Source organism: Andrographis paniculata, unplaced genomic scaffold (genome assembly GCF_009805555.1).
Source record: "Andrographis paniculata isolate CXL003 unplaced genomic scaffold, ASM980555v1 Contig50END, whole genome shotgun sequence".
NCBI lineage: Eukaryota > Viridiplantae > Streptophyta > Magnoliopsida > Lamiales > Acanthaceae > Andrographis > Andrographis paniculata.
Window position 1 is genome coordinate 844,685 of NW_026137585.1, and position 15,652 is coordinate 860,336.

At 38.8% G+C, this 15,652-nt stretch overlaps 4 protein-coding genes and 1 non-coding gene across 5 annotated transcripts in view; 2 read left to right on the forward strand and 3 right to left on the reverse strand.

The window, feature by feature from the left end:
* Positions 1–15,652, forward strand: part of LOC127253313 (elongation factor 2) — an 83,697-nt gene that overhangs the window by 26,608 nt on the left and 41,437 nt on the right. The gene's annotated exons all lie outside the window — the stretch shown is intronic.
* On the forward strand, positions 255–3,451 carry LOC127253314 (phosphoglycerate kinase, chloroplastic). The gene is made up of 6 exons (XM_051277842.1): positions 255–825; positions 1,449–1,526; positions 1,614–1,874; positions 1,974–2,291; positions 2,371–2,529; positions 3,108–3,451. Exons 1-6 carry the CDS (start codon positions 412–414, stop codon positions 3,315–3,317), a joined length of 1,440 nt encoding a protein of 479 aa, XP_051133799.1. The 5' UTR covers positions 255–411; the 3' UTR covers positions 3,318–3,451.
* Positions 4,177–6,728, reverse strand: LOC127253200 (patellin-4-like). The gene is made up of 5 exons (XM_051277649.1): positions 5,322–6,728; positions 5,116–5,240; positions 4,900–5,041; positions 4,499–4,683; positions 4,177–4,231 (listed from the first exon to the last, which is right to left on the reverse strand). The coding sequence occupies exons 1-5, from the start codon at positions 6,726–6,728 to the stop codon at positions 4,177–4,179; spliced, it is 1,914 nt and encodes a 637-aa protein (XP_051133606.1).
* On the reverse strand, positions 4,182–4,254 carry TRNAR-CCG (transfer RNA arginine (anticodon CCG)). Its single transcript has one exon. It is a non-coding gene; the product is annotated as a tRNA-Arg (tRNA).
* LOC127253310 (uncharacterized) lies at positions 6,875–14,406 on the reverse strand. Its single transcript, XM_051277834.1, has 17 exons — positions 14,115–14,406; positions 13,230–13,428; positions 12,705–13,007; positions 12,503–12,598; positions 11,502–11,972; positions 11,311–11,418; positions 11,053–11,183; positions 10,803–10,935; positions 10,208–10,535; positions 9,654–10,117; positions 9,371–9,550; positions 9,140–9,298; positions 8,937–9,011; positions 8,477–8,582; positions 8,045–8,220; positions 7,722–7,937; positions 6,875–7,638 (listed from the first exon to the last, which is right to left on the reverse strand). The coding sequence occupies exons 1-17, from the start codon at positions 14,318–14,320 to the stop codon at positions 7,015–7,017; spliced, it is 3,975 nt and encodes a 1,324-aa protein (XP_051133791.1). The 5' UTR covers positions 14,321–14,406; the 3' UTR covers positions 6,875–7,014.

Here is a 15,652-nt window from a genome sequence, read left to right on the forward strand (position 1 = left end):
AAGTACAATAACAATATTTATACCATGTATAGCATTTTCAAAATACACTTGTAAAATAGCCGATTTTTCATGCCATAAAAAATAAAATAAAAAATAAAATAATAATAATAATAATGCACCTGTAAAAATTATATTTAAAAATAGAATTTGTATACTATAATTTTTAAGTGAGACTTAGAAAAAATAATACTATGGAACAATTTTTATTTTATTTTATGTTATAGTATTTGCGGAGTGTAGTGGAGAGTGGAAAAGTGGAGAACCTGAAAATCATCGAAGCTCTCATTTTATCTTCAACCAGAGGTTGCCTATCGATAAGAAACAGGTGCCCAATCCCATTTCTTTCTTCATTCTCCACACAAATTCAATCCCTCTCTCTCCTAATCCTTATTCTCCAATTCGCCTCCGTCCATGGCGTCCACCGCCGCTTCCCCCGCCTTCTGCGCCATTCCCAAGGCGGCGGCCTCCACCGCCAGGGCTGCCGCAGTCTCCTCCCCTCGATTCCTCGCTAAACCCTCCCTCCGCCGCCTCGGCTTCTCCTCCGCCACCGCGGACCCCCTCCTCTCCCACCACGTCGCCGCGAAGCTAATGTCGTTCAGAACCTCCTCGAAGCCGGTGCGCGGCGTCGCCTCGATGGCGAAGAAGAGCGTCGGCGACCTGTCCGCGGTGGACCTCAAGGGGAAGAAGGTGTTCGTCAGAGCGGATCTGAATGTGCCTCTGGACGACAATCAGAACATCACGGATGACACAAGGATTCGAGCTGCTGTTCCGACCATTCAGCACTTGATCAGCAATGGCGCTAAAGTCATTCTCTCCAGTCACTTGGTCAGTCGTCTCTCTCGACTCTGCTAAAACCCTAATTTCATTTTGTTTTTTCACCTGAAACTGTCCCTGGTTACTACTGATTTGAAATTCGTTGTGCATTTGTGTTTTTCCATTAATTGATGAAAATTGATTGAGATTTGCCTCTCGAAAATTGTCTCTTATTTACATCATCTATATCTGAATCTGCTCGCTTCGTGTTTGTTGTAAATTAGAAACTCTCCAGTTTTCCATGGCTATGCAGCGATCATATACCGTAGTTTTGGAGTGTTTTTGGATTTGAACATCATTTATGGGAAGTAGTTCATGTGATGATGTTGTTAGTAACTTAGCATAGTATTGAATGCAAACTTAATCGTTACTTGTTCTTCTTTTATAATCTAACGAAGATCAGATTATATATAGTCTTAGGATTGCGGTGTCAAATGTAATTAAACATATGTCGAATCATATAAGAAATCTGCTAAATCATATCAAATACTTCTCTGTTGAACAAAACAGCACAGACGAATCTGATGAATCAAAATACTCAGGCATTCATATCGTTTTGGGATTGAATCTTTTGACACAGATATTTTGTTGTTTTACTCGTATGTCGATTTCATTCTAATACCTAAATAATCCAGGGCCGGCCGAAAGGCGTCACCCCAAAATACAGCTTGGCGCCCATTGTTCCTCGGCTATCCGAGTTGCTCAAGATTCAGGTAATTACAATCCATCAAACACACATTAACTCGTGTACATACGCATTATACATAAATATGTTTTTACATGGAGAGAAATCGATCCAGGTTGTGAAAGCCGACGATTGCATTGGCCCGGAGGTTGAGAAACTGGTGGAGTCACTCCCGGACGGCAGCGTCCTTCTGCTCGAAAATGTTCGGTTCTACAAAGAGGAAGAAAAAAACGACCCCGAATTCGCAAAGAAACTTGCTGCATTAGCTGATCTATACGTAAACGATGCATTTGGCACTGCACACAGAGCGCACGCTTCGACTGAGGGCGTCACGAAATTCTTGAAGCCCTCAGTCTCTGGTTTCCTTCTCCAAAAGGTTAAATGGCTCAACTTGAAACGATTATTAATTTTTAATCGTTGGATTGATTTCTTTTTGGTTGTTTACCTTCGATTTTTTTGCATTTGTTCTGTTTAGGAACTCGACTATCTCGTTGGCGCTGTTTCGAGCCCAAAAAGACCGTTTGCCGCCATTGTAGGCGGATCGAAGGTCTCGTCTAAGATCGGAGTGATCGAATCGCTGCTCGAGAAGTGCGATATATTGCTGTTGGGCGGCGGTATGATCTTCACATTTTACAAGGCGCAAGGGCTGTCTGTTGGATCGTCTCTAGTCGAAGCTGACAAGCTCGATCTTGCCACGTCACTCCTGCAAAAGGCGAAGGAAAAAGGGGTCGATCTCTTGCTGCCGACCGATGTTGTTATAGCTGACAAGTTCGCTCCCGATGCAGACAGCAAGGTGCTGTGAGGTTTTGGTAATTCTGTCCGAAGACTCGAGTTTTATTACTGTATTGTCTTAAACATGAAAAGCATTGCAGATTGTGCCGGCATCTGCAATCCCGGATGGGTGGATGGGTTTGGACATTGGCCCTGACTCTATCAAGACGTTCAACAGTGCCCTCGAGACTACTCAGACCGTCATCTGGAATGGGCCTATGGGCGTGTTCGAGTTCGATAAGTTTGCGGTCGGGACAGAGGTACGCTATTTCTTTGTGAATTCATTCTTTCCGTCGAGACATAATTTCACTTGTGGGCGCGTTCGTTTGAAGTTTGGATTCGATTTTAGAGTAAATGGTAAAAATTTGAATCGAAATTATATTTGATGTGATATATATCTATATATGATAAGCTGTCTTAAATAAAATTTTAGTTTTTTTTTTTAATATAAATAATCGAAAATTTTGATAAATAGTGCAATCCTGGTTTGAGACCTCACAGGAATACACCCGTAATTATTAGGATATGTTTATTTAAGGTCTGGTTGTGAAAACGTTTGTTTTTTTTTTTTAATTTGGAAAGTATTAAATCAAATTATTATTTTTATTTAATATATTATAAAAAAGAAAAGAGAAGGTAAAATTTTAGTTCAAACTCCTAACTATTATTGCTTTTGTCCGTCAAATTTAGTTTTAATTTTTTTTAATCGATTTGTTAAATTTATTCCATTATTAAATTGGGCAAGAAATGCATTTGTCTGAGGGTCTGAATTTTGAGTTTTTATTTGAATAGTAAATTTTGAATTATTTTGAGCTAAATGTGGGGTCGGTCGGCACAGGCAATAGCGAACAAGCTGGCGGAGCTGAGTAAGAAGGGAGTGACGACGATCATCGGCGGGGGAGATTCGGTGGCGGCAGTGGAGAAGGTGGGGGTGGCGGAGGTGATGAGCCACATCTCGACTGGTGGCGGCGCCAGTTTGGAGTTGTTGGAAGGGAAAGAACTGCCGGGCGTGTTGGCCCTCGACGAAGCTGTCCCGGTCCCGGCGTAAGAAGGTGACCGGCGTGGCGTTTACATCAATTAATTTTTTGTTACCATAATATTCCGGTGACCGGAATTATGTTTGTTTTCTTGCCCATGGATTGGTTTTGTGTTTGTGTTGTAAACGAAGGAAATTTAATGAAATATATATATATATAATAAAAATAAAATAATTAAAAACTAAATAAAAAAAGAGGTATGTATAGATATATATATACTAGGGCAATAGTCATATTCTTCTCAAATATAAAAAAAAAAATACATAGCTATATATGATAGTTAAGATATATATAATATATCAGGTAAATTAAAAATAAATAAATTTTTTTTGGAAATAAAATATTGAATTACATTAATTTTTCATAAAAATATTGTTATTATAATTTTTCTAAGTCTAAAATTCTTAAATTAATATAAATTTTCATAAATTATAAACTTTTAAAAATTAAAGATTCTAAATTAATATAATATTCTAAAAAAACTTAAAAACTAATCAAAATTATTTTATTTAAGTTTTTTATTCTACAAAATTCCAAAAAAAAAATACAGTACTTGAAATTGAGATGATAGACCTTCATTCTAAAAATATATGATATATATATTAGATTAGACATGAAAGATGGAGTTAAAAAAAAAAAAAAAAAAAAAAAAACATTGCTAATAGAATGATAATATATTATTATTATTATTATTATTATTATTTATAAATAATAATTTTATTTAAAAAGAAATAATAAATATATCATTTTCAATTTGAATAAAAGAGTAAATAAAAATAATAAAAACTTGTTTTTTGAAAAAAAAGTAGGAAAAAAAATAATAAAAACTTGTTTTTAAAAAAAAAAATAGGAAGAAAAAATAACAATTTACTATCCGATCGCGATGGGACTCGAACCCACAATCTCCCGCTCCGGAGGCGAGCGCCTTATCCATTAGGCCACGCGATCACTTTTGATTAAATTTATAAATAAATAAATATTTAACGCAGTTTAAAAGTTCAAAATTATAAATTTTCATTTGTAAATATTTTATAAATTATATTAATAAATAAATAAAATTATAGAAATTATAAATATTTTAGAATATACCAAATAAAAAATACTAACAATCATATTAGTACGACAAAAGTTTATAGTAAAAACTCTCTCTATATAATTTAATTAATACAAAATTGTAGTTATAATTATTAACCCGCAAAAACAGAAAGTGATCATTTGTTTTTTTAAGCTAGTAATAACTAAGTCGAAAATGTCTTCCCGGTGGCTCCCCTTCTTTACTATCACCGTGTACGACTCCTCGTCCGTCGGTACAAACTCCTCTTTGTAATTCACGTCCCAACCACATATGCTCAAGTCCCAAATCATCGTTTTTCCGACCTAAAAGCATATGTTTTTGTGTCATTACCCTGTTCGGATCAGATACTGACATACAATTGCTAGCAATAACAAAATAATCATACTATTCGATAAAGTTGTAAATTCAACCAATTATGTCGAGTAATACGATCATTTTGTTGTTTATTAGCAAGTTCTCAGCGTTTTACTTCAAAAAAATTGTATCTATGGATTTTTTAGGTTTGTTCGTTGGATCACCTCTGGCATCGGGATTTCTACGGTTCCGGTTGCGCCGGCCTTGATTACAACTTGAGAAGCTGTGTCTTGCGTGGAGAACTCGGGATCATCATCTCTTTGTAGTCCTCCGTACTTCATCGGTATTTGCTCCACGGCAATGCACCTATCGCCATCACCGTTGTTAAGAATGTACATTGCGTTTTTAAGTTAAACCGAGCATAAAAACGTTGGGATTACTTGAGAAGCGTTTCGGTGACGCTTGATGGTCGACTAAAGATGAACTTGCTCTTCGCCCGTTGCGTTAGGAACGGCGACAAGAGCGCGTTGAACGCATAGTACCAAAACGGGACATTGATGAAGATCTATACCAAAGATGAGAAGATCGGTATGAGCGCGAATATAACCAAAGGTAAGATTTTTAGGCGAGTTGACGACAAACGCACATTTTTGGCGACAAACTCGGGATAATTGTCTTGAAGGATCTCAACGGCTCCTCTCGTGGCGAGCCGGAGATCCTTCCTCGACGGCACGGGAGCATTCTTGAGATCGTTAACTTGGATCATCGACGATATTCCACCGGGCTGAAAATCGAGCTTCCGAATCTCCTTCTCCAATAATCGCAACCTCCATCGCAAGAATCGATCGCGCCCGGCCTCCGAACCGAACGTCCGGTTGTACATTGCATCGTCGGCAAACACACCGTATACGTTGTAGCATATCGGGTGGCCGTCAACGCCGGAGCCCTTCATGTAGCCGAAGGCGGCGTATTCTTCGTCGGCGTCGTCGCCAGAATTGTCTTCAGCGATGGCGTCGATGTTGTTCTGCCTCCGCCATTGGAGAGTGTTTCTAAGCATTTCGAAGGCGTCGCTAGCCTTGTAGTCCCGGGCCCTCAGGAACTTTAGGAGGACCTCGTCTGTGCATTTATCGCCCTTGCTCGGCAACAATGGCACCCCCCAGATTGAGACGTCTTTGTTAGATTTTTCTTCTGTGGAAGTTTCTGGAACTTTCTCGAATTCCTCGGTGCTCTGCAATAGCTTGTTTTTGACAATGGCGTGTTCGACCATCGATCGGAGCTCGGCTAATGCTTTCTTCTCGCAATCGTTCATGTCGGAGATGGAATTCTTCTCGGCGTTCGTCGGAGAAGCTTCGCCGTCGGTTGCGCCGGATGTGGACGGAGCTTCTTCCGCCTTGACGGTTCCTTCCGTGGCTTCGTTCTGCGGCGGCGCGTGGTTGTCGCTTGCCTGAATGTGCTTTTCTTTAGAGTCGGTGACCGGCGCGTGGATCTCACCTTTTCCGATCTGCTCCTCTTTAGCTTCAGTGACTGGAAACGGAGGCGCGTGGATCTCATTTTTTTGGATCTGCTCCTTCTCTTTACCTTCGGTGACCGGAGGTGGAGGCGCGTGGATCTCACTCTCCTTTGCGGCCGCGTTTTTAGCGTCAGTTACCTGCTGTGGTGGCGCGTGGTTACCACTTTCCTTCGAAACCTCCGCGGCGTTTGCTTTCCCGTCGGATTTCGGAGCACTTGCCGGCGCATTTTCCTTTCCATATTCCGTCGCCGGAGACGGCCGCAGAGGTTCGTTATTTCGATCGATGTCGTCTCGATTCGCGGCTTCTCCATTTCCTCCGGCGACGCCTTCCGGCATCTTCGCCTCTCCTCCAGCACTTCCGCCACCGCCATTTCTTCCAGTTTCCATGTCGTACAGCAGAAGAAGATGAACATGGCAACATACAGATCGGTTTATAATGTTGAAATGGATCGATGGAGTGCCATCCCTGATTTCCCTCCCTTCCTCTGATGAATGGCCATTCTTGTGCTTTTTGAAATCAACGGCCTGTGATTCTCGTCGCATCCTTAGCGCAATTTGGACCGCTGATGTACGCGGCGAGTCGCAATTAATTGAAAATATACATTGTATGCTAATCTTCGAGGCAAGTCACAATTAATTCGATTTTCCTTTAATTTGATACCCCTATTTCTAATTATAAATTTAAAATATAGCATCAATTACACAGTACTATTTTAATTTAAATTTTAGGTATTTTCAATCTCTAAATATAAATACAAACCATTAAAAACAACACCCTATATTTACACAACAAATAATGTAATGTAATGTAATGTAATACCTCATTTACTCATAATACCCTTTCAGCTTCGGCATTCATCTTCTCAAACACAAACTCAACACAACCAAAATCCACATCAAAACCATAGCTCTGCCCTCCATACACCTCATGCAGATAAACCTTCCCGGCCGGCAGAACCTCTTCGATTTCCGGGAAGTCGTCTCCCGGCCGGCGAGGCCGATCTTCCTTCAGAGAGTAGTACACATCGGCCAGAAGTAGCCAGACGAGATCCGGGTCGATAGAGGCTAGTCCCACCAGAGCATTTACGCAAGAATCTCGAAGGCCCTTTACGCCGCTGCACGCTATTCCAACTACGATGCCGGTGACCCTTTTGAGGACTGCTTCCAACGCTGGAGCACTTCTTTTGTTCCCCGATAACTCCGCGATCATGTCGAGGATTGCCGCCTGGACTTTGAGGTTGGACGTCTCGGCCGGTGCCGAATCATCGGGGCCGCGCCTGTAAGGAAGCTGTAAAGGTGCCCTGTCTTCTTTGGAGAATGGTTTCTTGTGAAATGGGGATGTGGTTAGAAGCTTCCAGATATGGACACCGTCGGAATGGAAGCGCCGTGTGAAGAAATCGCCGCCGCAGATTGGCACTACATTGCTGATCGTGCGGCAGCAGCTTCGAACGGCCTGTGGAAACGGAGGGAAATTTTAAGGCGGCAGTAATTGTTTAGATTTTGCGCTAAAAAAGCAGGGAATGAAAGATCGCTTACGACTAGATTCTTGTTCCGGAAACAGGCGATGAAGAACGGCCAGATTTTGTTCATAGCAGGGAGCAGTCGGTTCTCGACAGTGTCATCCTCGGAAGCACCGAGAGTGTCCATCAGATTGTAGAATGATTGTGACTGTATGAATTGCTCGATTGTCTCCTTCGTCTCAGTCTCGCGTTTATACGCTTCTTCCACTTTTGCAAGTACCGTAATACCATCCTACAAGAGAATTGAGAGATAAAATTCAGAGGATAAAGAGTATTAATAGTTGTTTTTCTCGGAATCTGAAACCAAAAATTTCTACGGGAAAGGTGTTGGATTTATACCTCGACGACATCCAGCGCTGTCAAACATTCTGCCGGATCAGTTGCAGCAATTAATGGAGTTACAGCAACTAAACAAGAACCGGCAATCGATCCAACTATTCGCCTGTATCTTTTGGAGTCGTTGAACTTGAACAAAATCAGCTCCCATTCCTCCTCTTTCATCGTAGAAACTCCACCTATTTTGGAATAAAGCCAATATAATAACAAGTTTCGAACATAACATGTTTCAGAGCCTTCTCTGACCATTCTTTACGATTAATTAAAGATATACTCAACATACTGACTCTGATGACGAATCACAGTATTGGCTATCTAGTAAACCTTAACCAGTTTTTTTAACTTTTGAAAGTACTTACAAGAACTCATCTATCAATCGAACGGTATTATTAGTTATTACAAACATAGAGTCTTGGAATGGACAAAGATGCTTACTTGTTTGAATTGAAATCTTTGAGTTGACCTCGTCCTCGTACGTCTTTGCTCTTGTAGATAATTTATAAGCCTCGTGCTTGGAGGCTTTAGCTATTTCAGCAACTGCCTAAACATGGGAATAGCATACCTTAGGCTGTCGATTAATTATCACTGCAAGAAACTACTGCTAAGAAAATTGTTACAATATATTAAGGTAACAGTGAATCAGCACAGAAGTTGGTTCGGTAACTAACTGTTTTTTTTTTGAGGTTTTATTTTGATTTTTTACTATTCGGTCTTTTTTCTCAAATAAAACATCACATCAAACTATTATTTTAACTAAAATTCCGAATACTTGAAAGCTAAAAAAAACATAAATATCTAGTATTTGTTAGCATGATATGTTTAATATCCTCTTGCAGTGTTTTTATAAGTATGCAATCGAAATAGTGAAATAGCATAAATACAGAAAGATGATCACCTTCAAAAAGGAGAGGGTCAAATTAGGGTGTTGATGCCTGCCAAGAATTTCAAGCTCCATAGAGACTGCTCGCATCTGCACAATTCCCGTGCATCACGTTACAAGAGTAGTGAACATAAATCAAAGAAGAAACGCCTCTGATTGAAGCAAATATCATCACAACACGACAAAAACAGGAGTGCCCAAATATATCTGACACGTACCGGCTCTTCCAATAATGGTAATATTTTATCAGCCACGCCAACGTAGGAAAGCATGGCAGAAAGAACATTTGGCACGTGCGGGCTAAGATCTAAGTGACGAAGTTGCCTACACACTGAATCGATCACATAGTCTGCATTTTCTAGTACCAAGTGACCCACCTGCAAGTGTTTTATTTAGTTATTATCGATTGGAACACACTAGACAAATGAATAATCATCATCTATACTCACAGTTTGACAATCTTGAGCAACGGAGATAGCACGTAGGACAGCATCAGCTGCTCTGCTGACTTGGAAATTTGAGCAAATAACATTTTCAAGCAACATATAAAGTGATTGGTGAAGGAACCCACAAGTTGAAAAATCTTTTCCTAGACAGATGTTAAGTACACCAATGCCTTCAATAATAACCTGTCAAAAGAAAATTCGATAAGTTATTATTTACACACAATGGTCTTCCAACTGAATGTTGAGATATGATTAATCAAAAGAGCACAGTGTACAGTACAGAAACCTGATGGAGCATAGCATTGTCGTTTAAAAGATGCAAGTTTATGTCTCCATCTTCATTGGCTTGGTCACGAGAAGATAATCCAAGAGGAAGATCCCAGATTTCTGGTGATAAATACTCGTGTAAGATAGTTCCAACACAATCAATCAATTGATTTCTCACACTATTATTCTGATTCTTCTTTTGGACCCAATGTGCGGCTAAAGAAATTTCTGATTCTTCCGGACCAGATCGAAACATTCTAACAATATAAGAACTCCCCTCATCGGACAGCGCAAACATCATTTCATTCAGAATACAAGCAGCCGTGCTAGCCTGACGCACCAATTTCCCTGAACTGATTCTATTGAACCACGAATGCCAGCTTTCCTTACTGTATTCTTTTGTTCGCAACTCATATATCAAGTTCCGCAAGTGTCCCAGTAGAATATCAGTTAAAACAGAATAAGATCCCTCACTTCGAGAATCTACAAAAAAGTAAAGTTGGTAGGGTGTAAGGCTGAATCACTCAGTATGAAAGAATTCTTTGGAAGAAGGAAGATGGAAAAGAAACCAACCTGCAAATGTAAAAAGACTAACAAGTCTGAGAACTCCGGAAAGAGCCTGGTATAGTTTCTGACTGCTTGCATTAACAAGCCAAGGAGGCATGCTGGGCGGCTCATAATCATTTCTTACATGCTCATATGGATACGAGACTTTCCTCTTTTGAAAACCTAAAGACTCAGAATTGTGATCACTGGCACTGACAATAGATTTGATCTCTAATATAGAATGCATAAACCCAGAAGATGAAGTTCTAGCAGAAAGCTTGTTAAGTGAACCAGCAAAAGCAGAGTTCTGATTGAAACAGAGGGCAAACATGTCCAAGAATCGAGCAGATGTCACCTAGACAACATCAATACTAATATAAACAATAGAGAATACAATTGTATTAAAAAAAAATGAAGATGCTGAAGCTGAGGGAAATTTAGAAAAATAAACATCATCTTGTGAATTTACAACTTTTCAAATAGGCAGGAAACTTAGGTGTGAGAATAAAGCATTTTCATGATTACAAGCAAGCATTGCATTGCTTGGTATCATGTTAAATACCAGAGCTATACAAAATGGATAAATCATAAATAAAGTAAGAGAATAGGACAGCGATCATACAGGAGATTGAAGAACATAATCTGCAACAAGTTGGGGACCACCAAAATATGTAACAGCAAGCAACTTCCGGACATGCAATAGCGCAACTAACTCCTCATTAATGAGTATGACTTGAGGAAGCTTTTCAACTAGCCTGTAGATTACACACAGAGAGAGAGAAACATGCATACATGAATATATATGACCATACCAGCTTTTATGAGAGAATCGGCCAGGACCAAAGTTGAACAGTAAATAGATAGAAGTTAACCTGTTAAAAAGCTCAGCAATATTGCTCTGTAGTTCAGGCTTCCCTTCAGATGAAACTAGGGATGCAAAAAATGTCTGGGCATTGGAAGAGACATCTTCAAAATCATCACAGACCAGAGCACAAAGACACTCCTACATCAGCAAGCAATGCAAAATTTCAACTTAGCTTCATCTACTTATGATTTTCATGAAGTGGTAATCATATATTATAATATTCAGAGAAGATAATGAAGGACTGAGCCTCATTTATCCAGCTCACCAAAAACATCAATCTGCTGTGTTTGAGAGTGCAACTGCATTTACACAAAAGGGCCTCCACGGAAGCCAAAAGTCCCAGCTTCACTTTTCTGCTTGAATGAGCACAAATCTGAAAACCGAATATCAAATAAATATAACCGCTGACACTGGAAAACCATATAGTCCCAAAAAGGATGACCATTATAGACCTACATGAGGAAATGTTGCTGATAATAGCTTGTTAATATGAGCAGCAGTAGTTGCTAACCACTCAGCTGTACGTTTTACACGCAGCGATCCATCTTTAGTATTAGCTTCGGTCAGGATGGAATCCTTTCCAGACACTATAGCATTTTGCTCCCCAGACTCAATTGAATCTTCAATGTTATTATGCACTGAATTTTTAACAGGTAGCTGACGCAGTTTCTCAACCAATGACATCAGAGGTTTTTCTTTGTTTGAGTGGTAAACAGAAATATCATCCTGGAAGAAGCCAAGATTGGATGTGTAGACTTCATCGCCAAGAACTATAACAAGATATTCAGCCATTGCTCTAATTGCCTGATCTAAGGCTTCAGGGCTTCCAGCTGCACCACTGAGCATTGATCTTGATGCATTCAATACTTTCCCAATTTGGCTAACAACACCTGGTAAATAAAATGCCAGCGCATCTGCAGTACCGACCTGGAAGTTCCACAGAGAAATTAAGTCAATGCCCATAGGCAACATCACATACACTTTGTAACACAAACCAATAAATCATAATATATTATACAGGGATAGCAGCTCCTCTGTAGGTTCCAGAAAAACAGAGAATTGACTATCCTGCTTGTTAAATTGATGCTTATACCATATACCAATAGCTAGATCTTGAGATGCACTAATATCATAATTAATTTCATGTTCTTTTCTTTCTTGGACCGGATGCAAATGGTAATATATCAGGAAAATATGACCAGAAGTTACTTGACCCCCAAGATGTGTTAAAAGAAAGATCATACCAACATTACTGTAGATTATGACTAACTTAATTAAAGGTCATGATTCTCCTATTCAGTGGGCGATTTTTACCCTGGAGTAAAATCATTAGTAATGCTAAGATAGAGAAGCACCTTTCAACTATTTGGATTTATCGCCTAGTTTCGTTTAACATACAAAAGTAAATAAGTCATATAGTTGTTCGAATTTAAAGAAAAAAACAACAATAAAAGCACCTTTGCAACAAGCACTCTAAGTGTTGTCAGGGCTCCAATGCGAATCCTTGAGCTACCCCTATGACCTCGCATGGCCTCAATATCTGCAGCCTTCAAGTACATATCAAGTTAGGCAGTTGGAAGAATCATACGAATGGCATGTGTTAGACCAAATCTTGTCAAGAAACAGTAATCATGATCAGAGGAAAACACATGCCTTGAGCAAGAGAGAGAGCCAATGTCCAATTGCAGGAGAAGCAAGTTCAGACTGAAGAAACGCTAATAGACATTCTTCTGACACTGAATTACATTTTGATCTACTTGAAACAAGTAAGCCCGACCTCTTTTCAGAGGGAAGAATTGGCCAATCACATGCTTGCTTGCATAGGCAGGAATCATCAGAACAAGAACACAAATTTAGAAGCAGTGCCCGAAAACACCTTATAACTCCTTCACGGAACTCTTCTGAAGCTTCTGATGGAGAAAGCATTGCTCCATTCGCCAATTTCTTCAGTATCACGACCATCTATAAGTGAACTAAAATTAGTGCAACAGAAAACATATCCAAGTTCAACTTCCAGGTGCAACAACTCAAGACAATTAGAGCAAGAGACCCATAACTTTTTCCTTGCTAAGACCTATAAAAAGTTACGAATGATGCGGAATATAATAAGTAACTAATAGACAACTTGATTCTGAGCAATTAAAGTACATAATATTCGTAAAATGACAATGTTATTTCGTATACCTGATTAATAGATCCTAACTGACACTTCTTCAGGATTTCCTCCAAGCAAAGAACCACGGCTTCTGCCACAGAGTCGCTCACTTTATGTGTTGCCACCGAGTCATGTAAATCTAGAGATACATCTTTGGTGTCAAACTTCCTTGAGGATCTACAGTTTACTGCTGCTTCAAATAGAAGCAGCAATGGGGACAGAGTAAAACTGAAAAATGAAACCACAAGCAGTCAGCCATCAAACAATGAAAACAAACATAATTTAATTTTCAAGAAAGGGACAACATTTTACATTCAATTACAGCACCATCTTGTAAAATGGCAATAGTTTCCAACATAGAGCTCAAGTAAAAGAGATTTATCCTATCATTTTCCAAATTATGACTTCGTATCTGACTTAAATTCTTTATAAAAGAAATAAGAATTGATCCTTATCAGACGCCCAGGATTTTATTTCAACTATAATACTTTTAGAGCAAAACACAGCAATCAACTCCACAATTCTATGTAATCGATCATCGAATGAGTAAAACAAATCCAAACTCGCTTAGGGAACAATGGCATTTATGACCCCATAAAACTTTTAATTATTGACTGCAGTAGCTCACCATCTAAGATCTTATGTTCTCCAAATTCGTATGAGAACATCAACATCTTAAGCTATCAGTAGAAAGCAAAGCTACATTTTTTCTCTGAACAACATAGAGAATCCAGCACTCCCAAATACTGTAAAATCTATTTAAAATATCTGTACAAATATCCATCACTCTTCATCCATGAATCATCTCTACCCTTCCCTAGACCAGAAAAACTAACATAACAACGCTGACGACGGAAACACAAAGTCCTTATAAACGCAAAGTGATAATAAAAAACGGATGAAACGAGGCGTACTCCAACAACGGCTGGAGAGACCGGCGCGAAGACCTCCGGAGAAGCTCGAGAAGTCGAGGAAGGAAGGCGTGATTCTTCTTCGGATTCTGAAGCAGTTCCAGCAACTGGACGCAATACAGTCTCAGCTCCACAAACAAGCCGTCGTCTTGACTATCCTCTTCGACTTCAACAACCATTTCTGTTGATCTTCCGTTGGAATCTTCCATTCTTTTCCTTGCAAAATCAACACTCGGAACGAATCCCTTCGATAAATTCAACCTCCCATCAAAGAACCTGGAGGTTTTGGGAAGACGACGAAGGGTATAATCGTCATTGCATGTAATTAGAAATGGACTTGTTGGGCTCTCTAATATGGATCGGATCCAGTAATAAATGGGGCTATAATTTGGGTTGGAGCCTTTTATTCCAGACCTATAATTAGACTTGCCCAACCGCTTTCGAACCAGTTCTCCTGTTTCAGAGCGGCGATTCCGGTCGAACCGTACCTCTAACGAGCAAAACCGAACCTGTCTATGTTTTGAACCGTAAACCGTCGGGTTTTTTGTTTTTAAAACTGTTTTCTTTCCCAAAAAAAAAAATCCGAAATCGGACGTGGAATGAAGAGTGGGTGTGGTAAGGGTGTATTTTATTAAAAAGATAATAATTAATAATCTCAACTTAGCAACGCAGTAACTTTTTTTTTTTAAATGTATTAAAATATAATAATAATATTTTTTTAAAAATACTATACTAAAATATTATTTAAAAATTAAATTTATATTTTAAATATCGTCAAAATATTATTTCAATTCAAAATTTTATTATTCTTTCTATCTCGTATCTATGTATCCGTTTGTTATTTATGAGTTTTAGAAATATTATTATTATATTAAAATATAATAAGAATAAAATAGAAATGACTAAAATAACTCTGATATAAATTAATGATATTTATATAATATATTGTAAGTTGCAGGTATTTGTAATATTAGATAGATAATACAGTTATTTAAAATAATTATTATGAGACAAATCAAAATTTAAAAATTAAAATTAAAATGAATAGGTTATTAAGGGTAAGAGGAAGTATTTAAAACCAAAGCTCAAGATCAAAATATCACCGGTAGAGACACCCTATATTTTTACTAACAAACACACGCTTAAAAGTTTGGGGTAGAAATTCCCCATACGCAAACTACGTGGAATTTTCTAACATTTCGGGAATCAGACACTATCATGTGCACGTATGCCAAGTTCAATGCATCAAAACAGGCGGTCTGGATCGGCTCCAAATTTGAGTCTCAGCCGTCCATTTTCATCATTTATTAATTAAATACAAAATTATGCTCTCATCGCCATTATTCATATACCCGGGATCTGCGAAACTTGCACATGCATATGACAAGACTCGAACTCAAGACCTAGCCTAGGCTTTGATACCATATCGGAAGCTAATGACCGTCTCACCTAAAAGTTAAAATTTGTTAAAAGAACTAAACTATTATTCATATATCCGCAAACAAGAGTCCCAACAGGATGCATCTAAAAATAGTTAATTA